Raw genomic sequence first — 27205 nt, 5'->3', positions numbered from 1 at the left:
TTCCTTTTTCTCTTCAAACAGCAGCAGGAAATTCTTCCCCAACACTGGTGGAAAAAAAAAGCACAGAAGGTGCATAACACATCACTCAGATTTCAGCAGTCAGATTTCAGCAGTCAGTCCTAGAGTGTTGACGCCTTTAACAGCATGGCACAGGGCCTAACTGGCCTACTCATTAAGTAAGTATTGAGCGATAGGTCAAGCACCAAGGCAATGGCAGAAACTCTGGACCTAGCAGAAACCCCACAGCAAACTTTTTGCAGAATAGCAAGTGGAAAGAGCCCAAAGCGAAACCCAGTATCCAAAAGTCACTTTCAGTCTAGCCGCAACCAGTCCAGTGGGGTTTCAATGTGATATTACAAATGCCAGGCTGAGAACGATCTTGGCAGAAAGCTGAAATTGAAAAGAATGCTCCAGGAGTGATGTACAGAACAGTACATCATAATTTTTTTTTTTACATTTTCTAGCATCAATGCCTTTAAGCAGCAATTAAGCCAGAAGTTCAAAGACTTCCCGTGTCCCTCAATGGATGAGAAAGACAGAAGTAAACTTACCATGTTATCCAAAATGCAAAATAAAAAAGACAAGGACACACACTGTTCTTTTTATATTTTCTTTTAATAATTTTGTACTCATGGTTACCAGCCATAGTCATAACAAAAGTTATTCATAATAAAATGTATCTAAAATAACAATTTTGTTTTCTATCAGAAAAGGAGCTGTGTTTCTATGTTAGAAATAAATAGTTAGCGCTATTCTGAAAATACTTTGGAGAAGGTGGCCACAAGGCGGTCTTTGCAGGCTTTGTCCAGCTCCTGACCTCTACGCGCTGCGTGTGGGTACAGGGGCAGTTCCAAGTCCACCGTTGACAGAGGAGGCAGGTGACGCCAAACAGACAGCCAAAAACAAGGATTACATACATGGGCTGTGAAGCACAGTAGATAAGAGGAGGTTATCTAGTTTATATAGAGCTGACCAACCATGAGCTCTATTCATTTCATGTTAGTGTAGATAAAATGGCAAAACAGCTCATTATTAAGTCAATGTTCTACCATACTTCGAGGGGATTTCTAAGAAAAATGAAAACCCACTATCACCTGGTACCCTTCCTTGTAGGTCCTCACCATCCACAACCACTGTCCTGTTTGCAGTGGTCAATGAACTTGCATCTGACAATTTAAATAAAAAGAAAAAAAGAAAAAAAACACACAAAAAAGTTCAACAGAATATCAGAATTCAGTAGTTGAAACTACTAATCTACAAAACAGGCTCCAGAAAGCCATCAAAACGCAGCCCTCAGAACATTTCTAACATTCACTGAACACTCCTCAATGTCTGGTCCTAAAAGCTTTACTTAGCCAAACTGCAAAATCCACAGGAGTACTTAGCGAAGATCACTCACTGAGCATTCAGAAAACACTCTGGGCAGCAACAGAATTCACCCCAGGACCTCTACCCCTCTCTGTCTGGGAAAGACATTAACATCACAACCAGGACAAGTCAAGTCACGGAAAACAAGTGCTGGGTGTACTGTGCTTGTGTGTATTTGGCAATAAAGAAGACCTGTAAGAATAGCAATATGGGTCCACATGCTCATTTAAAAGTAAAAGCTCAGGGACTGTCAACCTAATCTATGCTTCACAACCGAATGAGCCACAGATCTGGAAAAGAATGCCGGTTGGAAGCACTAAACTTACTGCTGCATGCTTGTTATGGGCCTGTGACATATTAAGGATAACCATACATATTACAATCAGATCATGCAATCTCCTTCAAATTTACCAAAATGTATGCAATGAGAATAAGCAACCCATATCCAATTGTTCAGGGCCTTGTATTATAGTTGTTGCCAGATCTAAATGAGCGTGCACAATGAGGTTGTAAAGGCCTGCGTTAATGGAATCAGATGCTTCTGTAATCCTTCAGAATTCACGACAGGTGCAGCTGACCTGCAATTGATCTGCTTCAAGCGGGTTTTGTGATCCTATATAGGTGTATGAGAAAGTATTTGAAGTGAACAAAAGCTTATCCACGCAGGCCTCACTATGTGTAAGTTAACCCCAAGGAATGAAGCTAGAAAAAGGAGAGTCACAGAACAGTTTCAAAGAAAAAGAAAAAGAAAAAAAAAAAAGAGTTGGAAATAGCAGTTTTCATATATCCATGCTCCAAGGTATTTTTGAATGTTCAAAGCTTGGCTAAAACCTGGAAGCAGAGAGAAGAATCTGTCAAGCTAAATACTATTTAGAGAAGCCTTTGATGGCAGATGGCACTACAACTCCCAGCCTGCATACTAGTTCTGGAGCAGTTGCTACAGCAGTGATGCTGTATCCCTTTGCATTCAGCATCCCTAACACAGCCTTCACTTTCACAAGACTTGTGCACACAGGTCTTTTCAATGCACACATTTGTATTCAGCTTGGTGAACACTGCTGGCTAGCACACAAGAGATTAATGAACACCGTGGGTTGTGCTATTGTAGTGCAGACATCAGCTTGGCATCACTGCCAAAAACAAGTCAATGGTCCTAGTGACAGAGGGTCTGTACTGGAACCAAGTGCCTGTCTACACCACAGCCATCTGTGAAGTCCAGTCAGCTCTGTTCAGTAACATCAATACAAAGTAACATGCATATCACACCAATAATGTCCAGAGAATGTAATAGAAACAGATAAATGTCAGTCAGTCATTGACAGAAACTCAACTGCAGCTTTATTGAAAATAAGGAGGCTGCAAGTCCACACCCCACCAGTGGCCACTGCCCATATACCAGACTAACATCCTCCCAACAAAGCAGAGATGCATCTATCCTGAAAGAAAACATACAGACCAGGATTATGTGAGGCATTGTTCTGCTTAGGAAACCATCCCATGTTCCCAATATCTGCTAAATTCTCTCCAGCCTCCGGGGCTGAAGAAGTGCACCTAGCCAAACAAGACTGGCCAGTGAAATATTTGATTTTTGGCCGATCCTGGAGCAAGGACTGATGCTGTGGCCTCAGTTTATCATACTGGATTCTTCATTGCTAGGTACAGAAAGTGGAGGAAATATATATATATAAAAAAAAAAATTAACACACACACCAGGTGCACTGTGCATGTTTATACAAAGTCTACGAACCCTGTGCAAGCAAGAGGATGTCCTATGGTGGGCAGTTGACTGAGAGAAGCACAAGAAAAATCCCTTTCCTTCTCTTCCTTTCTGCCAGAACAGGTGGATCACAAAAAGATCTCCAAAACAATTGAAAAGCCATGAATATAGACGCCGTCTCCTAGCCAGGACAACCTGAGGAGAAAGGGGAAATTCTTTCAGCTTCCTTAGTTGTCCATACTCCCAACAAAAGCTAGGTCTCCCATGTAAGAAAAAAAAAAAAAAAAGAAAACGCTTGTGTACAAAAGTCCCAAAGAGAAAGACAGTACACCCCTGGCTTTTGGGTACCTTCATAGATAAATGTATTTTTTCTCAAGCATGCATATTAGCGCTACTACACTTTATCAATGGCTATGCTGTGCTGCCCCTCCTCTGTTCATCGGTGGGCTGGTGACTGCACAGGGAGGTGTCCTGTCTGACAGATGCCAGTCCTTGTAGTGGGAACAATTGCTGTTCCTTAGCTTAGTGTGTTTGCCCGACAGAGGTTCCTTCTCTGGAGCGCCTGGCTCCACAATGAAATGGCACACCTTGCCTGTCCAGCTTTTGCATGTCCTGGAGGAGCTTGCTCCTTCCTTCTCACCTCCACCAGGGCTCTGTGCCTCTGTGACCCTTCCAAGTGCATGGTGGGTAAAGCTGTGTGCACCAGCACAGACTCTTCACTAAGCTCCCCCAGTCTTACATGTCTTGGTATTCGGGTAAACAAGAGAAAAAAAGAAAAAAAAAGCTCCTTCCTCAACATGAACTCTTAGCAGTGCTGTGTGTACTTGGATATTAAACCAATAGTTAAAAAGTTATGATAGCTGAAACGAGTATTAGAACGCAGTGGGTGGATGATGTAGTGACGGCCTCGGGGGAGGGGGCGGGGACTGGCGGGGGGGAAAAGGCGTTGTCACTTCCCTTGCCAAGGTCACGGGAAGGGATACAAAATGGCGCCCCTCAGGGAGAAGTGTTTACCAAGCACACGGTCAAATGGTCGATGTTTTGTCTGTTCCCTCTGTAAGAAACAAAAAAAAAAAAAAACACACATAAAGGACTTATTTAGATAGCAAGTGAAAAAAAATACAGTTCACACTGGGAATTTTCTTCAACTTCAGGTAAAACAATGCTAAAACAGATTTAGGAGATTTTCTGAACAGAGAAGTGTAAAGCAATTCCCACATTATCCTGAGCCACCCACCCCTGTTAAGCACAAAGAATAAAATGCCACTTTCCAGAGGAAGCAGTTCTGTAGACTGTCTCTTCCCTGCCTCGAGCCTGCTCTATGGACCAAAAGCAACATCTACTCACTATAGTATTGCTCCCTTGAACACTCCACATTCTCTCACCACCAATTTATAAGGCAGGAATTCCTACTAAAAGGCATATATCAGCTGACATGTCTCATGCCAAACACAAAAAGCTCTGCCAGTAGGCTTAGGCTTCCATTACTTCTAGACTACCACACCTGTGGTGTATCACAAGCTGTCACATTGATAACTATGCATAGGTATTATGGTATGTGCAAGACCTGCTCTGTTAGATGGGGATATGACTTTACTCTTAAGGCATACATGGATATCAACAACACAACACTGTGGAAAAGGCACTGCAGCATAAGTAAACCTTTCAACTACTAGCTTGCAGTCTGCCCTTGAATGTCACCGATAAGGTGTTTGTGTCTCACCCTCCAACGCATGCTCTGTCATACTCAGGCACAAGGACTCCAGCCGGGGATTAATCTCCAAGTCAGCCCCAGGAACTTGGCAGTCTGTGGTAGGAAAAAATTTGTACATGGTCAGTGAAACCACAACAACAAAACCACTGCAGGTGCATAATGGCACGCAACCGAGACTAAAGGATGAGAGATACTTTACAGATGGAAATTGCTTACACCTTTCAATTATGTGATAGCTACCAGTTACAAGAGGAAGTAAAACTATTTACAAGTCACTTTACGAGCTTTGGTGACCATTTAGCCTTATTCACATGGCAGCTTTCTCTACAAACCCCCTGAAAAGTGATCCACGGTGGGTCAGAGGGTGGTAGAACAGCAGATGCCAGGCATTGAAGGAGGTGGCTTGGCTCACAGTTGCAGAGCAGCCACATTTATTGAATGGTTTGTGTCTGCCAGTGTTGCTGCCTGGCGAACGCTACATGGGGTATAATTCTTGCCGTGCCTGAGATGCTTTGCTACTTGGCATGTGTAAGACCCACTAGCAGCTGCATGTTCTCTGAGGTGGTCAAACTGTGGTTCAGCTATTTTAAACCCCCAAGTGAACGAGGCTTTATTAAAGCAACAGCAGTGGCTTGATTAAAAATTAGGATCGCCGTATTGCTCAAGGAAAAGTGGTCACATGTTCTTAAGTGAGCCCCGTTTTGTGCAAAACTAAAGACTTCTCACCACCAAATAGGAATGATGTCAGATGATCAACCAGAAGACTGGTAAATTTAAACAGTCTTCATGGGATTATTACACAGGATTTATATAGATTGTAAGCTCTAACAAGCAGGGCCCTCTGATTCCTCTTGTACCAAATTGTAATGTAACTGTAATGTCCGCCTTCATGTTGTAAAGCGCTGCGCAAACTGTTGGCGCTATATAAAACCTGTATAATAATAATATATAGCACCAACAGTTTTACCAGGAAAAGGCAAAAGGCAGACAACAGTGTTACAATATGATTCAATACAAAGGAATCAGTGTACCCAAGCACTTCATCAGGAAATCTCTGCTGAAGGGAAGGGTCGCAGAGCTCCAATTCGTAGATTTCCCTCACAAGCCAATAACACATGACCAATACCTAGACCTTCTTAAATTGTAGCATTGAAGGGAACAAACAGACCTAACGCCCCTTCATTTGCTTAGCTGCGTTTTTTTTTTTTACTGCATTCTTTATTTTTTTTAAATGGGTGATACAACAGAAGAGGTACACATTGCATTACTCAAGTAGGCCATGCATTCGGAGCACTGTGGTGCGAACGTAGCTCCGTGACTTCACCGCGACACAGCCATTCAAATAGCTGAAGCTCACGAACCCAGAAAGACCAGGTGAAGATGGAACCTCCGTCAGCGGTGACAGCGAGCCACTGGAAGGAACCCTTTCACAGCTAAGTCTCTCATAATGTGCTAGTATGTGATGAATACTAGCACACTATGCCCTTGACTTGCAGGGGTATGTTTTTTTTCCTCCAGACTTTACTACCCCTTTAAAACTGTCATGTCTTGCTGGAACAGTTGAACATTCAGCAACGATTTGACACTTAATTTTGAGGGTATCTTGTTAGAAAAATAAACAGTTGTACCCACAAAAGAGGAGCCTGCATATGCTGATCTGATTAAAAATGGCTGGCTGAAGTGAGTGCAGAAACAGTCCTAGGATTGACAATCTCGTGTGTCCCCTGCAGTGCTTTGTGGTTCTTCCTACTGACTTCATCACTGCTGGGTCTGCGAGTGCTGTAATTAACATAGGAGATCAACACTCCTGGAAGTGTCCGTTTCTGAACAGACCTCAACAGATACGGCCCCTTCAATGGACAGCAAGAGGTGTCAGTACTTGCTTTATCTTTGCAGGAACATCTTTTAGAGATCTGAATGTTCGTAACCATGTTTAACATTTGTGTGGTGGTCCACTTTAAGTTGAGGCATTAAAAGATTGAGCTGAAAGATACTGAGGACACTGGGCAGGCTGATAACAGGTGGCTGCAGAAACCCAGTTGAGATAAAAAAATAAAATAAAAAAAACTTACCAGGAGGAAACTTGAGAATGCTCTGCGGAGAAGTATGTACAGGCAGTGAATGGGTACGTTGCACTGAGCTGTGACTTTGACATGGCATACTGTTACTACCCCCTGGATTGGCAAACCAGAGATTCTGCAGGAAAATGAATGCAGACATTTACAAATCCGTGTTTCATTTAAAATTAGAAGAATACTGTACAGAAAACTAACTGACCTGACGCCCCTGGTTACCAGTGCTTGGGCTGGTAAGTGAATGACGAGGAGAGACACCCCCAATTGATCCAGGACTCATTACGCCAATCCGAGAAGGTGGCACAGCCCTAGGAGGCATCTGAAATGGGCGCTGACCCCTTCGTGTTACAGAGGCACCCACAGATCCAGCTATGGGGAGAGAGTTTGATGCAAATGCCCAGCTGCAGAGAAAGACCGTCAATGTTAACACACCGTATACCAACACACTGGATGACAGCAGTAGCCAACACAACATAAGTGATAACACTTGTGCCTCTGGGCTTTGGCTGAATGCATCACCTTGATCCCCATGTAAAAGAGTCCTCCCAACAGATTGAAGAGTAAAATGGGATTTTTGACTTGGTAGAAAAATCTGATGCCTGGAGTAAAGTACAGTATAAGACACAGGATCTTTAACATTTATAACTGTGTTATATGTGGCTACATTCGGGCAACTGGATGGTGGCAAAAAAGGAGGGCTGCAGGGACATCACCTTCAAAATCCCTCCCACTTCCTTGCTAGCCTCACTTTTGTAGCAAGCAATAATGAGATCACAAGAACAGAGGGTAGGGGACTTGTGTTCCATACCGTACACCAAGAAACAAAATTTACTGGCAGGTCAAAAAAAAATGTTCATAGCCATACACGTAAGCTCCCTATGCAGTTCTAAAGCTAAATGAATACATACCATTATTACTACTACTGTTGTAAATGCCGACGGTCCTCCCCATTACAGATGCATCTGTTGGGGGTTCTCTTGAGAAAAGCACTGGCCTCTCATTTCTCTCGGTCTTGCTGTTTGCAGGATGAGCTGAATCTTTCATTAAACCCCCCCCCCACCCATGGCCTCTCCAGGACCCAAAAAAATGCAAGCATGTGGGGTGTCTCCTTTCATGGCTCTGGCTTTGCTTAGAAGAGGCTGTTCCAAGCCTTGTAAACTCTGCTTGTGCACAGGCTCCTTCTCTAGCTGTGCACACAGCATTTTCAACTGGAGTTTGAATGGGCTGGAATGGCCACTACCAAGCTAAGATGGAACTGGGAGATGTTGCTAAAGGGCACATTATTGTGAAATTCAGCCTGGCCTGCCGTGAAATAGTGGCCAGTGCTTTTTCGGGAGAGGGCCCCAAAAGCCAAAGTTTGTAATGGCAGGACCTACCAACAGTAGCCATGGTAAGTACCATTTTTTGGATCTAGAATTGCATAGGGAGATTTTCTTTTCTATGAACCTACACTTTAAAATATAACTAAAGACAAATATATTTTTTTTTTTTTTTGGATAGCGTGGAGAGGGATTAGAACATCTGTGCGTTTTACTGCCGTCTTGCCCTCTTTACCGTTATCTTTGAAAGTGAAAGTAAATCCCAGATTTTAGACATCAGAATAGTAATAGAGGGGAAATCATCCAAAGGGGACACTTGTTCTGGCGATCCTTATGACACCCCAAGATTCCCTAACTTTGGAGGGATCTCCCCTCACTTCTGATTTTGGCTATGGAACTGGAAGTGAAGAGAAATCTTCCCTATGGAACGTATAGAGGGCATTATAAAAAATAAAATAAAAATGTGACTATCAAAATGAAAAAAAAAAAAAAAAATGTTGCCTTTACACTTTAAAATACAGTGACCAAGAAGCAGGAGGATGGAATACTGGCCCTTTGGCCCGGACAAGCCGCAGAGACCCTAAAGCATCAGTCATGAGTCCTAGTATGTCTGAGCACCACATCTTCCTGAGCCAATTGGATGCGATAAGAATCACCGGAATGTCCTCCATCTCGATCCTGCAGAGCAAATGAGCAAGAACCTGGAGGGGTGGATAGCACGGAAAAGGCTGAATTGAGATCACGGCATTGTCACACTGCAAAGGTCCATGGGAAGCTGGACCTGGCAAAAAAACATGTCTAGTTTGGTGTTTAATCTGGGCGCCAACAGATCCAGGTGTGGCATTCCCCACCTGTTACAAAGGGCTTGAAACAAACACTTACAGATGGAGAGCCCATTCTCCCAGATCCAGAAGCTGATGACTTAAATAGTTTGCTAACCACCGGGACACTCAGCCGTGTTTCTCACAGATGCATGGGGTCCAGCCAAAAAACAGATGAATGTGGCCTTAACTGTACTATTAATCAAGACACTGTCGGTCTATACAATATTCTAAATACAACTGTTTCCCCTTATTGTGGAATGACAAGCAAATGGAATGAGGAAGGCATAGGTTTAGAAGCTATGTCAGATTTTTTAGTCTGTCTCCACTGCACTTCCTGTCCTAGAGACAGAACAGGATATGAGAAGAAAGCTTCCCAAAGTTAGGGGAAATTCCAATTTTAAAATTTTCAAGAAAAATTAAATTTACTCCTTCAGCAAAATTAATACATTTCCCATTACTTGGTCTCAAAAATAGTGACCACTAAAAATAAATAAATAAATCTTAGAGTGTTAATCTCTCCAGTGGGACATGGTCAGAATTAAATATTTGACATGTTCTCATCCTTTCCGAATTTTTCCAAAAGAAATTAAATTGGAGTGGAGTTTTAACAAAGGACTGAGTAAAAGTACTGCTGCCCAATATATATGACCATCACTGAGGTTGGGCCTGTTGAAGCCAATAAGTCATTACAACAATTCAGCTGCACCCGTTCTGTCTCCTGTTAACTAAAAGCAGCCTGTTTCTTCCCCATGCCTTGCATGTCCCTCCATACACAGCCCACCTGCACCCCTTCTGTTGCCTGTACCCCTGCATTTCCAGTAACGCCTTGCGAGGAAACGTCCGGAGCAGTTTTAAAACCTGTTGCTTCCAGGAGAGTATTCTCTTCTTCTGTGTTTCAGTAAATGCCTGCAGAAAGATGGAGAAAATGTTTTGATTACCAAGCTTGCGGAACACTTTTTACAAGACCTACATGGCTGCTACTAGTCAAACTATTTAGTTTATATTTTATTAAGCATTGATATTCGCTTATTTATCATCTAGCCATCAACAAATGGCAGCACAAAATACCTAGAACAGAATCTAACTCCAAGGCTGCAATAAAACAAAAGAACTGCAACTTGCTACTTTAAAGCCTTGTATACACGGTACGATTGTTGGCGATGGATTGTCTGTTGACAGACTGTTGTCCTAAAATCTGTTAGTAAGCTCCTTTTGAATTGCGGTCCAAGTTTCTGCCAACAAATGTTGGATGGCAGGATTGTAAATTTTGGGCGGACAACGGTTTGACGTCAGATTTTCGTATGGTTAGAACACAAATCTGTCACACAAAAGTCGAAAGTAAAAACTAGGGCTGAAACAACTAATCGATTAGTTGTTTCAGCCCTAGTTTTTACTTTCGACTTTTGTGTGACAGATTTTCATACTCGATTAATCGGCCAGCCGATTAGTTGACCTGCATACAGAATGCATTATTTGTTTACATATCAGGAAATACAGTGCAGCACACATACAGTTCAGTGCGCTTGGCAACTTCCCTGGAGATATGTGAACTCTCTCCATAGAGTGTCGGTAACATTCTCCTGCTATGCGAAGAAACCTGCATCCAATTTGGATAGGTGTGAACCCAGTCTTAGACAGCCGCAGTTGCCCCTGCTGAATGCAACAGCTGGTAGTGGAGATTCAAGCTGTTTAGTGTGGATGGGGGAATCCATTGAACTTCCATAATTTAATGAGGCGGAGAGAAAATCAAGCCATGTATGGCAGCCTTTAGTTGCTCTGTAATTAGTAACATGACTGCCTATGTGTTCACAATGCTGCCATTCACAAATTCTTACATTTTAGTAGCCAGTGCAGGCAGCCTTACCATCAGCTCAATCTGAAAAAAGTATTTCAAATAAATGTTACAACAGTTGCTTAAAACATGTACCAAGATACACCTTTGTTTCTCTGTAATGTGGTACTCTGGGGCACATTTTACCATTTTTGCATAGAGAGTCAAATGGCTGGAAATTATTCCCTTGAATTTTATTGAAATCTGTGTCTCCACCAGGGAGATCTTTCCTGACTGATTGGGTACAAGACGACTTACAGATAACAAACACACACGAAGTACATATACAGCAAAGATATGTACTAGAGTTTAAACAAGCAATCCATTATAGTGATTGTAAAAGGTAAAAAAATAAAATAAAAAAAAAAAATAAAAAAAAAAAAACATGGGTGTACTTAACTGTTCTGTGCAATGGTTTGACAAAACAATCCAAGTCCTCCACTTCCCGGATCCCCATCTGACACTCCTGGCTCCTCCCTCCCTAGCAAGCCACTTGATATGGGGCCACTCATACAGGTTCATTCCCAAGCACTGCTCTGTGTGTCCACTGATAGTGCAACTCGGCCCTGCCCCCTTCTCACTAGCTGTGATTATCTGTGTTTATCTTTGAAAATATAAGTTTCTTATCAAAAACTCTTCCCATATAGGATGGATTGCTTAATTAGGCAAGGCCATGCATAACAAGATTATCTCTATATGTTCAGCTAATACTTTGTTTTTCTAGTCTTGAATGGAAGAATTAGGACCTCAGCCAAATTTTACTCATGTCTATAACTCCAGGTTAGAAAGATTTCCCCTCACTTCCTGTTATGGCGACACCATTTCCATCAGGACAGGAAGTAGAGAAACTCTTCAAAAAACACAGAAGACCAAAAAATGGTTTACACAAGTAGGGGAATGCTATAACCATTGTCAGCATTTTAGTTTTGTCTGTTTCCCAATTGCAGATTTTCACACACTTTGTTTAGTAAACACTCACCAGAACAGGAAGTGAGGGAAAATAATTCTCAAAGGATAAGTTCACCTTGGTTCACTTTTTCCCCTAAATTCCAGCTCCCCTATGTACCAATAGAGCATTCATGTACTTTTTTAGCAAGCATAGCAGCGCTTTCCATTTATTCTACATACACTTACTTTACTTGTCCTCATCCATGTTTCCAGATGTATCCATTTGTAATGCCTTACTTCCTGTCAGACTTTAGGTTATGACACAGGAAGGAGTTGACCAACTGACCTCATTAGCACACACCCTGCATCATCCACCCACCCACTCTCAGCTGCACAATTTTTTTAATCAAATGCAGTCAGTCAGTGATCCCCATCTCACTAAATACACAATCAGATTGCATAGTGTATGGCTATATTTATACAGGCGCGTAGAAGGGAGTGGACAGAAACACTCAGCTGTCAAGCCCCGTTCACGTCGCTGCATAGCGGGAACTCGCATTTCCACGTGTCCAATTTTTTTTTTTTTAGCAAGGTGGGGAGGAGTTTTGGAGAATCACACATAAGGGCAGCTTATCCACCTACACTACACACGGCAATTGCGCAGCTTGGAACACTTTTTACTGTGATTTTTGGTGCAGCGCATTTCTGAAATGCCAGGAAACGTACAGATGTGAATGGAGCCTCATTGTTCTTGTGCTAAAGCACCAATTTGACTTTCAGGCCCTATTCACATCTAGCATAGTGGGGTGTACAAACATCCATGGGGACAGTGAAGTGTCTGTAGAATAGAAAGCGTTGATATTTTTGCAAAAAAAATATATTAATGCTATATTGGTACACAGGGGAGCTGGAATTTAGAACAACGGGGAACTTGGCCTTTAAGTTTAATCTTGTATAGCTTTCATTTGGCATGTTGAAGTGTGCGCGAGATGAGATAACAGTCTATGTGGATAGAGTTGTAGTATTGAAAACAGGAGCAGGGTTTCCTGGATTCTGTAAAGTTCATCATACACTATACAATCTAATTGTACAATCTCCTTTAGATCTACCATCAACCATGTAGTGTAAGAGTCGTGCACATGGTTGTGTCTTGGGTAAGATGGCCCGTTTGGAAACACCACTACACAAGATATATATCTTTCATATGCAAACAATATTTTGATGATATATGATGTGTTTTCTCTCTTGATTTGTAGTTTGACATAGCTCAATAGCAATATTATATATATATATATATATATATATATATATATATATACACACACACACACACATATACACATATATATATATATATATATATATATACACACACACATACATACACACATACACACATATACATATATATATATATATATATATATATATATATATATACATATATATATACATACACACACATATACACACAATCTCCTGAAGAAGCGGTAACTCCTTCTGCGAAACAAGTCGAGCGAACAGTTTTTACATGGTATAACCATTCCAATGTAACATGTGTGACTATATAGAGCTGGTATTTTTGTCTTTTTCCTTTTAAAAGTATTTTAAATCAAATGTAAATTTTTTTTTTTTTTTACTTTTTAGACCAATTTTGTTATCCCAAGCTTTTGTATGGTACCATCAAAGTCCATTCAGCCTCCCCAAAAAATTGGATTGGATACACAGTGATTGACTAGATATTATTCCTCCTATTATATAAATCTGGTAAATCTAAAGGAGATTGTACAAAATCTGATTGTATAATGTATGGCCACCTTTATACACCTAAAATTTCTAGTTACGCTTTCAGTACCAATAATTGTTAATGGCACACCACACACAGAAGCAAACACACATTTTGCCATGTAAAAAAATGAGCGGCAAATGCTGCAAAACGCACGGTAAAAAACACGCAACCCACAAAACTCCAAAATGTCCCATTACCCACATGTAGTGCAGCCAATTAAAATCCACAGGCAGCCCTATGCGTATCACAGGAAAAACGAGCTAAAAAACGTGCAACCCCACTATGCTAGATGTGAATGGGGCCTGAAAGTGAAATTGGTGCGGAAACAAAAGAACAATAAGGTCCCATGCACATTATGTTTCACTGCATTTCAGCAATGCGCTGCACAAAACACGCACCAAGCTCTGCTCTAAAAAAAAAGTTCTGAAGCTTCTTTGGGGCGATTCCTGTGTGTAGAGCAGCCCATTCAGGTGGATGCGTGATGAGTGAAAATGCTCCAAAATGCCTCCCCACCCGCCAAAAAAATAAAATAAAAATAAATAAATAAAAAGGATGCATGCAGGAATTAGAGTTCCCGTTAGGGTTGCCTTGATACTAGTATCGGCATCAATACCAAGCATTTGTGCGAGTACTTGTACTCGTGCAAATGCCCCAATGCTTGTGCAGTCAGGGGTGATCGGTGCTGCATATTAGTGCCACTGTCAGGTGACATGAAAAAAATAAAATCTGTAATCGGTGAGTACTTGGAAAAAAAAGTATCGGTACTTGTACTTGGTCTTAAAGTGTTATCGGGACAACCCTAGTTCCCGCTATGCGGACATGTGAACGGGGCTTGACAGCAGAGTGTTTATGTCCACTCCCTTCTATGTGCTTGTATAAAGATGGCCATACACTATGCAATCTGATGATTGTATATTGTATATTTAGAGAAGGGTGATCACCTATTGATTGCATTTCATTTAAAAAACATGCAGCTGGGAGCAGGTGGAGGATGCAGGGTGTGTGCTAATGAGGTCAGCTGGTCAACTCCTTCCTGTGTCATAACCTATAGTCTGGAAGTAAGACATTACAAATGGATATGTCTGGAAACATGGACGAGGACAAGTTTATGTAGAAAAAGTGTTGACTTTTTTTTTTTTTTGCAAAAAAGTACATGAATAACCTATTGATACATAGAGGAGCTGGAATTTAGGAAAAAAAAAAAAAAAAAAGTCAATAAAAAAGGTGAACTTATCCTTTAACCACTTCCCGCCCGTCGTGCGCCAAATGACATCCTCCACTTTGAGCAGGGATATCTGAGTGATGCCTGTAGCTACAGGCATCATTCAGATATCGTTTTTTAGAGCCGACGATTCTGTGCACCATAAGAATGATCATAGCAACTGTTACGCCACTTGATCGTTCTTACGGGAGGCGAGAAGGGACACCACCCCCTCCCGGTGCCCTCTGGTGCGTCTACCGACTCACTGCTACCGTTGGAAAGTTGGACACAGGATCCATGGACCCCGGATGTTCATCAGAGATTTCCGGAAGACCAGATGGTCACCGGAGTCTTTATGATCGGAGGTCGGGTGATGTTATGACGTCACGCCCGGTCTCTGCATTCAAACGAATGTCAATGATTCCAGCATCTTTTTTTGTTTGTTTGTTTTTTGTTTTTTTATTTCAGGCTTCCCAGCCTAGAGGTGAGATGTGGGGTCTTATTGAGGTTTGGGGGGAGTGTCAAGCTAAAATAAAGTAAAATTAACAATAAGAATATATATATTTTTTTTAAAGCACCCATCCCTGTGAGCTCGCACGCAGAAGCGAACGCATACAAAGTCCAGCCCACATATGAAAAAGGTGTTCAAACCACACACGTGAGATGTGAGGTATCACCGTAAACGTTCGAGCGAGAGCAATAATTTTGGTCCTAGACCTCCTCTGTAATTCAAAAGATGAAACCAGTAAAAAATTTTAGACCGTCGTCTATGGGGATTTTTAAGTAGCAAAGTTTGCCGCCATTCCAGGAGAGTGTGCAATTTTGAAGCGTGACATGTTAGGTATCTATTTACTCGGCGTAACTTCATCTTTCAGATTATACAAAAAGATTGAGCTAACTTTACGTTTTGTTTTTTTTAAAGCACAAAACTGTTTTTCCCCCAAAAAAACTAAAACACATTTGAAAAATTGCAATGACCGCCATTGTATTATCTAGGGTCTTTGCTAAAAAATATATATAATGTTGGGGGGGTTCTATATAATTTTATAGCAAAATAAATGATGATTTTTACATGTAGGAGAGAAATGTCAGAATTGGCCCGGTAAACAAGTGGTTAAGAATCCCCCGATAGCAGTAAAACTGACGGAGTTAGAGTTGGGACAAGTAGGACTCCCCAACTAGGAAACAATAGGATTTTGGTTTACCTGCAAAATGTTTTTCTTGAAGTACATAACAGGACACAGTGAAACTAACATTGACTACTTGAGTTATGCTGCCACCTGATGAATAAACCATGGACAAAAAACAGGCAGGTAACCCCACTCAGTTTTATACCAGGCGAAATAAGCCTTCAATGTATGACGACACACTTTCCTGGAGTGAAATTTCTAGTCTTAAAAAGGGTAGAGACTACCCTATCCCTTAGAACGTGGGCTTTAAAAACGATGTGATCACAGCCAGCGACTGTAAAATAGCATGGAATATCAGACCTTGTGACATCGAGTCTCGTCAAGCAGGAAGAGCCCATGACTCTTCTGCCAAGAGCCTTACAATGTTTGCATACCAGGTTCTTATTAGTCAAGCCGGTATTAGAAACCCCAGAATGCCATTCACCTTTACTCTGAGCGAGAGGCACAGAAAAAGCTACCATGGAGGGAAGGCATAGATCAGGGGAAATTGATCCCAAGGAAGTCACTAGACCAGGCTCTCCAGAAAACCCCCCTAGACCAACATGGCATCCATCATCAAAACCATTCAATTCGGAAGGATTTTCCTGTATCCAGCATCTGCATGGATATCCACTATTCCAGATGTCATTAAAGTACCCTGGGTTTTCAATAACCACAGAACAGAAGGCAACATCTTGATAAACAGCTAGGGGCCATGGAATAGGCCATTGGGTAACAACTCAAATTGACAGTGGTGATCTTCCTTTGTGAATTGCAGAACACATTGGTAAGGCTGGAAAATCAAGACGTGTAGGTAGTCATTGCTATCCATAAAAATCCAGGGAGTCTCCTTGATAAAGAAAAGCAATGACAGACCAGATGGCCTCTATCCTGAATTTTCATATTTTCAGAAACTTAAGACCCTTGAATGGTTTCATTGACATCCACTTAGTTTGGGAACCACGAAGAGTTTCGAACAGAAGTTGTGGGACTTCTCCTCTGTCAGCAGAGGTAGGATGACCTCCGACCCCCCCCCCCCCTGGAAAGCAGTCTTTCCAAAGCCACAAAGAAAACCTCTTTTGTGGCTCTGAAGATACCCTTGAGTGCACAAAGCGATGAAAGGGAAAGCAGCAAAACTCCAACTTCTAGCCTCTGGGCACCAGGCTGCAGACCCAGTCACCTGTGACTTTCTGAGACCAGGCAGCCAGCCACCAAGGGCAGTAGACCTCTCGACACACTCACATGTGAGTTGGGGCACTCCTTTATTGTAGAGAGGATTTACCTCCAGAACCAGAGGACTTGAGTCCAGTTTCTAAAGAACCTTTTTTTAAACTAGATTGTTTTTATTAACTTTTTTGTTTTAAACACAGCCACATTAGTGGCACTGTAGACACAACAAACCAAGAAAGGAATGCAGACACACAGTGGACATATCAAGTAATTCAAACAAAGCCAGTAGTAGCTTCCCTAAGAATATGGACACCCATAAATCAGCAGACATTAGCCAATTGGGGAACAAGATAGATTAAAATAACATAAAATTATCGCCATTAATGCACTTATATTTTACAAGTAAAGAAGGCACATTGCAAGAACAAAAACCTGGATCTATTTAATAACCTAAACCTAATTTTCACAAACAGATCAACGTACTTATTGGTGATGTATGGCTTGAATGTCAATAAGACCCCTCCAAGAAAGTAATACATTTGCTAGAAATCTTTGCAAATATTAAAAATAAACAAAAAAATCCCATGTATATACATTTTCATAGCCTTTGCCATGACACTCAAAATTGAGCTCAGGTGCATCTTATTTCCACTGATCCCCCTTGGGCTGTTTCTACAACTTGATAGGAGTCCACCTGTGGTAAATTCAGTAGATTGGACATGATTTTTGAGTTATGAGATTTTTGAATTTTGAGTGTCATGGCAAAAGCTGTGAATACTTATATACATGGTATTTTTTCATGTTTTTTATTTTTAATAAATTTGCAAAGATTTCAAGCAAACTTCTTTCACGTTATTATTTGTAGAATTTTGAGAAACATAATGAATTGAATCCATTTTGGAATAAGGCTGTAACACAACAAAATGTGGAAAAGTGAAGCGCTGTGAATACTTTCCAGATGCACTGTACATCCAAGCCAACATAGAATAGTATAGCCGATGAACCCTAGGAAGTCCTAAATCACCGTCAACTGAATGCAGCCACACATCACTTATCTTGAGAAAAACCTACTACAAAATTCTACAAGAATGTTCCTTTTATGTATACAAAGAGAATAGTAGTTCAGTATAATGGAAGAAAAAAATTACTCATACTTCCTGTAGCGAAGGCACAACATGCGAGGTATAATCTTTATAAAGTGAGGGAAATTCCAATCTTTGACAGTTTTTATCAAAGAGTTGTTAACCATAACCCCGACACCAGTTGAACTTTAAAATTCAGTACTCCTTTGCCCTTGTGACAATGAGGATCAGTAAAAAGGAGAGTGAATTGCCCTCCAGCACAATTCAGACAACAAAAAAAGAACCAGACACATTTAACACTCTATACAAAAAAAGGTTTTGGGTGGAGTTCCATTTTATAGGTATACAATCTCATTTAGATAGCTGAGCATATTTAGTCTTTAATACTTTCACTAAAAGCATTGCTGCCCACTTATCAGTCACCTCATGTGTCAGGCACTTCTCTAACAGTTGTAGATAGCAAGTGATATTCTCCTCATCTGGCCGGGAGACAAGTAGCTGTGTGCAGACTGTAGAGAGAAATGTGAGAAATCAGCCATATGTTCAGAATGGACATACGATGTGTACAAAGATAACAAGGTGAAACCTGCACCCCCACCTTTGCCCAGCACTCTTGTCAGTTGTCCTGGTAGGTCCCCATCTGCTATGGGTGGCACAGATGTTTCCAAGTCACACCTTAGATCGCTCTGCTGTTGAAAGCCATCACCTGTCAGTCCAGTGGGTGGCTCGTTCTCATCTGAGCTTTTGTTGGCTGAATCATGAACAGGCCTATGCTGGGAAGACTGTTCGCTGTTCACAGTCTCTGTCTGATTGGGCCTATAGTACTTGATGGGTGTAATAACAATCTGCTGAAGCTCTTGAAGCGCATTGCGTACATTCCCTCCCTCCAAGATGTCCTATTTAAACAATAAAGAATGTTAGGTTTATAATCATGTCATCATTGTAGACTAACTTAGAGCAGCCTTTTTCAACCAGGGTGCCTTTGCAAAATGCCATAAAATTTCCAGAAATTCTCAACAAAAATCAGTAAGTGGATCAAGGCTGTCTTTTTGTTGCAAAAAGTCACAGGTTTTCATTATACAGCATTAAAAATAAAAAAATAAAAACACAAGGGTTGCGAGTCACTGCCTAAGGCCCCTTTCACACAAACGGTCTGATCGGACCTTCCATTCACTATACGTTTATAAGTTTACTTAGATAATTTTGGCAATACTACCAACATAACGTGTGTGTGTGTGTTTATATTTACTGACAGCAGCAGGAGCTGATGGCTCCTGCATCTCAGACAATCAGGAGGGAGAGACCTATGCGCAAGTGTGTGCGCACACAGCACGTACGTGTCTGTGTGTGTGTGTGTGTGTGTGTGTGTGTGTGTGTGTGTGTGTGTGTGTGTGTGTGTGTGTGTGTGTGTGTGTGTGTGTGTGTGTGTGTGTTACTGTTAAACCTCACAGCACCTCCCCCCCCCCCCCCCCCTCTGTACCATCAGAACTGCTTTTGCAGGGCTGGGTTTGTGAAAGCAGCAAGGACTGCTGCTGCTCTGAAAAGCAATCCATGCACAGATAACTTTTTATAAGCATTTGACAGGCGTTAAAGAGGCATTATGTTGCCTCCTCACCACCTGTTTTAATGCATCACTACACCGAAACCGTGCAATGCACACAGTTGCAGGGTATTTGTAGTGTAGCCCCATTCATCCTGGGTATTCCTCTAGCTGCAGCCACAGCATGTGTACACCCCCAGCTGCTCCTTCTGCATCTAAAGGGGGAAAAGTGGGTGGTAAAAACAGCTCAACCATGTTTTACTGTCCCTCCAACTTGACATGTGAACAAGCCCTTGGTTGACATCTGTGTGGCTGCATGCTGTGTGTAGGGCAGCCCATTCATTTCAATAGGCTTCCCTACCCACAAAAATGCAGGGAAAGAAGTCCCCAAACTTTTTTTTTTTTTTTTTATTGCACTGCACCAAAAGCACCCCACATTTTAAAAATGTATGGCGTACCATTAAGAATTAATGGCACCCCTAAAGAGCAGGGGATTTGTCTGTCAGGAACAAGCGCAATTTTGCACGTGTTCTGCAACAGTAACGTGAACCAAGCCTTGGACTGGGGTGTCTCAAGACTGAAAATACTTTTTAATGGCACCCCGACTGGAAAAAAGTTTGAGAAACACCGCTTTAAACCAATGTGGTGATTAGCTGGAGTGCAAATGATGTCTGAAGATCAGCTTTAATGACACAAAATAAAAAGCAGTGATGTGTGCTAACTTACAATACAACAGCAGGATAATCAGGCCATGAAGGAGGATTTGTGACTGGATGTCCCAGTAATACAGCACTTATTAAAAGGAGAAGTACAGCCAAAGCTTGTCCCCCCCGGAGTTTGTGACCTGGGCTAAAGCCCGCTCTCTGCTGACCTCAAAGAGCCAGTCCAGGGGGAAGTTTGCGATCATATAATCGTGATCCACCCAGGAGTCTGGACCTCCACCTGGCTCATTCTCTGAGCAATCCACAGAGCAGTCCCAGCTCTTTGCCCAAAGCGGCAGGAAGAACTGAGCGATCAGCAGTGTTTGATCACTCAGTTCTCAGCCTTAGCGACAGCGGGAGACAGATGTAGCATTGCATTAATGCTGCATCCACCTAGACAAGTATGATTTAGAAAAAAACAAAACAAAAAAACAAACAAACAATCATACATCTTTTAAATAAAGGTCTGTGTTTATGCTAAAACTTTCCTGACATACATTTTTGCTTACCTTCTCCAGTGCACGGAGCAAACTCTGTCTTTCCCTCAGTTTCTGGATACTTAGAGCTATTTTGTGTCTTGCACCTTTGGTAACATTCTGCCATGGACAAAAAAAAGACAAAAATTTATTAGTGAGGCTCCGATCCCAATGATAATGATTTTCCTTCCAAAAAGGTACCGATTCCCAACCGTATTTGTACAGTCATACTTTGCATTTTTCCTAGCCGGCTGAAGGCATTGCAACAAGCCCTCAGTGGTGACCCAGCTGCAGCAAGTTTATGCTGTTTTCTTAGTACACAGAAGCTCTGACAAAATAAACAGTGACAAAAATAGAACCAAGGACGTTGTAGCAGGTTCACTGCAAGAGAAGACTAAATATGCATAAAGTTCTACTGCAAAAAAAAAAAAATTCCATGGAGGGACACGTTCTGAATGCACAAGTTTCGAATGTGCATTCAGAACTTTATCTTGTGTTGGTTTTTATAGTTCAGGTCAGCAAAATGCAGAGAAAAAAAAATAAAAGGAAAAATATATTAAAATTTCTCTATATATGTCTCTATATTGTCCCTCCAGTATGGCATAACTCTATTAAAGAGCAACATACAACTGTGCAGGCTTCCAAACATACTTAATCTGATATAGGAATTCCTCATTATATTAAGCATGCAGGCTTGCTCTGCTGGCCTCCTACAGAAATCAGCCTCTTGGATATCTCCACTTTCAATAGATTCTTAGCATCTGCACCTCACAGTACAAATTTCTTCTAAAGAAGCCAAGTCCCATTATCAACCAAAGGACATACCTGTAAGAAGAGTCTAAATAAACATCTCTCCCACTGCCTGTGTCACTAAACACTAATCCCTACCTGAGAAATGGTTCTCCAATTCAACTGGGTAACCAACACACATCAAATAGTAATAATATGGAGGCGAACAGGAGGATCCAATAAACAAAAGGAGTCTGCTTAGCGCTAAGATCTTCTGAAGTGGACACATAATTACATTTCTATGAACGTTCAGAAAATGCTTACACTTTATGGGTTCTCTATGGCCATGCAATGTGAAAGAATTAAAAGCAGAACTCCCCTATTAGTACACCCTCCACACACACAAAACACTATACAGTTATTACATTTGTGAAATTCCTTACTATTGGAGAAAAGTCTAATTGAACTTTCAGAAAATGCTCTCTGCAAGTCAAAAAATGCATCGTATTCTGCCAAGGAGCTGTTAGAACAGTGATTACATATCCTTTTCTCTCTCTCTCGAACTACATTTCCCATCATGCTTTAGGAATAGCACTGAAAGTGGGAGGGTGCACTAGGCCTGTACATGTAAATGTGAACAAGCCCACTTCAACATAAATCACGCCCCTCATTCTGCAGCCAGTCCCGCTACTCAGTAACACACAGCAGGATAGGTAGGTTACAGCCACTTATAAATGAAAACCATGTCTATGCTCTCCAGAATAAGGAAAGGGATGGTCGGCACTCAGGGCGACATCCAAAATGGTATTTCTTTATTAAATACATGTACAAAGCTGCAAAACAGCCTACGCGCTTTGGACATTAGTCCTTAGTCATGGCCATTGGCTCGCTTTGTACATTTATTTAATACAGAAATACCATTTTGGATGTCACCCTGAGTGCCGACCATCCCTTTCCTTAGTCTGGTACGTTGGAGGTGTCGGCAGCATTAAGGTCTGAGCACCGGGTGGAGCTTTTATATGGGAAGGTTGCAGCTCCTACACACTTGTTTTTCTTGGATGTCTGTGCTCTCCCCTTCCAGCCACAGCAGGAGATAAACATTTCCCTTACTTTATGTAATTACTGAACTGTAGACATATCACATAATGATATATTATAGACACTGTGCTCTGCTGTAATTCAGTATTAGAAAGATCTCAAAATTGCAGCAGGAGGAGGAATATTTCTAACGGCAATCAGTACTTGTAAGGTGTATGTGAGAACATTCCCTAGCCGCAATACAGAAAAAGAATCAGGACATGCGGCTTTACATCAGCATGTGGCACAAGTAAATGTCAGCATGAGAAAAAAACAAAGTGCAGCGTTAACTTACTAATCAATGACACAATAATGGTGGAACCCTCAAATGTAGGAATCTCTAAACTTTCTAAACAAAAGGGCCAGTCTTTCCGACTTTAGAGGGGCCACACTGTGTCCATATATAAATATAATTTTTTTCTGGCATCAGTGGGAGTAAAACAGTGCCCCATCTTTGGTATTAGGGGGGAGGAATAGTGCTCATTGGTAGTCTCAGTGGGCAGATTATCCCATATCTGTGGGATGAATAGTACCCCAAGGGCCCAATAAAGGCAAAAAGGGCCACATCTGGGCCGCAGTTTGGAGATCTCAATGACATTAAATATCAGTGGGGCTTCATCTGTGCCCATAGGTGCAGAGCAGGGATCACTACTAGTCATCAGCTGGGTGACAGAGCGGAGATCTCAGGCTGTGACAGATCTTGTATATTAAACAAACACCAATCACCGTAACATCCCGCCTCCTAGGCCAGCATTGTGATTGGCAGCACACTGGTCCAATGCCGGCCCAGGAGGTGGGCCGTTATGGTTGTCAGTGTTTCAAATACAAGATCTGTCACAGCCTGAGATCTCCGTTCTGTCACCCGGCTGATGACTAGCAACGATCCCCGTGGATTAGGAGTGGTGCTGGCAGGGAATGGAGGAGGAAAAGGAAAAAGAAATCACCTCTATCGGCAGTACAGACTGGGGGCTGTGAGACCCCTCCGCCCACTACAGCATGCGGGGATGGAAGTACAAGTCTCTGCTCATTGTGAAGAACTACAAGTGGGCAGTGAGAAGACAGGAGGAATAGCAACCAGTGGTCTAACAAACAGGATATATCAGCGGGCAGTAACCGTTTTTCTTCAAAATCAGCAGGCCCTTTGCAGAGGAACTACAGAGCTCAGAAGAACATGGATGGCAGTCAGTGAAGGCAGGAGATCAGCAACAAAGAAAATTGATTTTTCCCCGGAGTTCTGCTTTAAAGAAGACCCGTGTGTCATCACTCCTCCCCAAGCATGTCATAGCAGAAAAATCTGAGACAGAATAAGACAGACAGTTCTAGAGGATTCCTGGCTATACTTCATGTGTCAACCAGGATGTTGCAGTGATAGTGTAAGCATAAGATCAGGGCTTCCTCTGACTCTCAAAGCACGGTGGTCATATTAAATAAATCAGAGTGCAATTTAAAGCAGAACTCTAGCCACAGAGATCTACATAACTTCTTAAGGCAAAAAAAATTGGATCTATGGTACTCATTATAAACTTTTCCTGAAGGACACAGCTCAGATCTTGACATTTTGCTCATAGTGTTATAGCACCACCTTCCACGGTAAGAAGATAGGAACAAAAAAGCATCACCAAGGGCTGTCCCTACTGAGGTAGAGGCAGCTTAATCACAAAATAGTATAAACAATGGCAACTAAGCCCAGACAAAAAACAAAACAGAGGGGTTGATGTGGTGTCCTTGAGTGATTAGAAAGAATTTAATTTAGTGAATGCAAAAATAATCAACTGTAGGTGAAGGATTGTGTGTATATGGGATTTTTTTTTTCTTTTAACTAGATGGACTTGTGTCTTTTTTCAACCTATGTATCCTGGCAGGCTCCTTTAAGAGTTCACCTTATTTCCACATTAGCTGCCATCCTGTCTTAAACTTGAACAAAATAATGTTATTGATTTAAAACAGGCTTCCTTTATACACTTAAATGTACACCAAATAATAGTGCGCTAAACCTCAAATGTAGAATAATAGATTCAAGTGAATACAATAGTAACCAGATTCTATAAATAACATACAAAAAGTCAGCATGAATGAAATAAGTTCTTGAATGCTGACAAAACCTGAATATCAGATTACTCCATTATCTGTGACACTCTGCAGGGTATATGTGCCGAAAATATTCACCACCACCTCAATGTACAATGCCTGCTCCCCTTCAAAGGAAGAACCCCTTGGGTCTATTGGCGCTTTTACTGATAATCCAAAAAGGTCAGCCAGACCAGAAAAGGGTTTCAGCTGTTTTTTCCAGAATTAAAGCTTTCCATCAATTTCTCCAGGTTCAGATTCTCAAAGCAAATAAATCATCGCGCAAGATTGAATCCATTTCTTGCTTTAATTGTAAAATCTTAAACAGGTGCACTCACATTTGAATAGTGATAAAAAAAAAAGCTTCAAACTATTCACAATGGAACAGCCCTCCTCCTCATTACACTTCTATTTCAAGACAACGGAAGTGTCATCACGTCTCCTCCCGACACGTGGCATCACAGGTCACGTGACTTTCTCAGGGGAAATAGACCCAAGAGGGTCTTCCTTTGAGGTGAGCAGGCGTTGCACATTGAGGTGGTGGTGAATATTTTCAGCACATATACCCTGCAGAGAGTGTCACGGATAATGGAGTAACCTGATATTCACGTTTTGTCAGCATTCAAGAATGTATTTCATGCATGTGGACTTTTTGTATATTATCTATATTTATGGAATCTGGTCACTATTGTATTCACTAGAGTCTATTATTAAATCTACGTTTGAGGTTTAGTGCACTATTTGGTATATATTTATTTCATGTGGTACCAGAACACATTCTGAATAGTCACAGCAGATATGGATATAGCTATAGATAGATTATATACACACACACACACACACACACACACTATATACATACGGATTACAAAAATTGTGAAAAAAATTTTTCTTTTATATATATATATATATATATATATATATATAATATACAAAAAAAATTCACAATTTTTGTAATCCATATCAGCGCTTTAGTATCTTTATTGTTCCTTTATAGACTACAGACAAGGTTTGATGTGCTCATTTAATAACTGGAGGTTTTACTAAATGATATGTTTCATTTATCACCAATAGCAGAAAAATGGTTAGCGTAAATGAAGACAGAAAATAGCGCAACCAATCACCTGTGACTCCAGATGCTGCTCTGTCAGTGTCATCATTTCCTCATAGGTCATTTGTGAGAAGAGCGATGCATATTTGTGTAGGCGTAAACTCTTCAGCCAGGTCGGCACGTCTGCACAGGATTCAGGGAACAGGACATATCATCAGATGTGAAAACGGGTAATTAAATAAGAGTATAAAACTTAGAAAATTTGACAAAAGATAAGCTGTATTACATGAAGACCTCTTTTGTACCTTTCCTTTTTTTTTGTTAAGTTTTTTTTGTTTTTTGTCTTTTTAATTGCCTGTGCTCAAAAAGGGTATTGTATTTGTACTGTTTATCACTGCTATTGGTGGCATATCAGCTGTGGAACATGCTTTTCGTGAAAAAGCTTGGCAGGAGAGGACCAGGGATGAGCTCAGGCAGGTTTGGCCACAAGTCCTAATCCGCCTGAGCTGAGGACAGCCAATCATGGGCAATCGAGGCAAGCCCCGCAGCTGTGCACATACACACCCCTTGTTTATGTGCGGCTGCGGGGTCAAATATGCCCCTGCAGCTTTGAGAGCTTCCTGTTGTGTCCAAACTTGTCTGAGCTCACCGGTAGTGAGGACCCCAAGACTTCAAAAGAGTTTTTAACCCCCAAAACAAAAAAGTAGTATATTGCAGCTTACCAGCACTTTGATTCAGTTGCTGCATTGGTTTTCTTTTTTTCAGTCTTTTTTCCTTAATTTTCACCTGGCAATGCTGAAAACAACACTTCCTGTCCCAGGTTGTTCAATAATCCAATGCATCAATGGAGGCAGTCACACATGCTGGACTTCAAACATGTCTGCCCTTGCTCATCTCCATTACATTGTGGCTGATCATATTAGTAGTTTACAGAAGGGAAAAAAACATTGGTTGAGCTTCCTGTTAAAATGATAAAGGCAGTTTTTTTTTTTTTTTTTTAAACAAATATTTTATACTTACCCGCTTTCTTTGAAATGGTTTTGCACACAGCAGCCCCAATCCTCCTATTATCGGGTCCCCCGCCGGCGCTCCTGGCTTCTGCTTGCTCCCAAGCCCTGCCCTGGGTCTAATCACAATTCCTGCTACACTACCAAACAAACCTATTTCATCTCTCATTAACACTTTCATCCAGTCTATCAACTCTTTTCTACCTTTATTACTCTAAAAACATCTCTACCCTATTGAGTTAATACTCACTGCCCAGGAGATTGCCAATCATTTAAAAAACAAGGCTGAACAATTTATGAGGAGGTCTCCACTACCCAAATATCTTTTCCACCTAACATGCCATGTCTACCACCACATTCAATACTTTCCTCTTCTGACCATCCTACAACCGAGGAAGTTGCTAAATGTT

At 41.4% G+C, this 27205-nt stretch overlaps 1 protein-coding gene across 3 annotated transcripts in view; it reads right to left on the bottom strand.

Moving 5' to 3' along the window:
* Positions 1-596: 596 nt before the first annotated feature.
* SAMD4B (sterile alpha motif domain containing 4B) overlaps positions 597-27205 on the bottom strand; it is an 88105-nt gene continuing 61496 nt past the window's right edge. For 2 of the 3 annotated variants that reach the window (XM_077479906.1, XM_077479915.1), the window contains 9 exons: positions 25862-25971; positions 20898-20984; positions 18746-19043; positions 18571-18656; positions 9799-9923; positions 7077-7275; positions 6872-6995; positions 4809-4892; positions 597-4139 (listed from right to left, as the gene is read on the bottom strand). In XM_077479906.1, coding sequence (XP_077336032.1) covers positions 4111-4139; positions 4809-4892; positions 6872-6995; positions 7077-7275; positions 9799-9923; positions 18571-18656; positions 18746-19043; positions 20898-20984; positions 25862-25971 — 1142 coding nt within the window. In that variant the 3' untranslated portion in view covers positions 597-4110. The remainder of the gene's footprint in view (positions 4140-4808; positions 4893-6871; positions 6996-7076; positions 7276-9798; positions 9924-18570; positions 18657-18745; positions 19044-20897; positions 20985-25861; positions 25972-27205) is intronic. The other variant, XM_077479924.1, reaches the window with a different exon arrangement.

The sequence above is a fragment of the Lithobates pipiens genome, unplaced genomic scaffold, assembly GCF_037356315.1.
Source record: "Lithobates pipiens isolate NorthernLeopardFrog02 unplaced genomic scaffold, aLitPip1_a1.2 Scaffold_1, whole genome shotgun sequence".
In the NCBI taxonomy this organism is placed as follows: Eukaryota; Metazoa; Chordata; class Amphibia; order Anura; family Ranidae; genus Lithobates; species Lithobates pipiens.
This window is presented reverse-complemented; position numbering and strand designations above follow the sequence as displayed.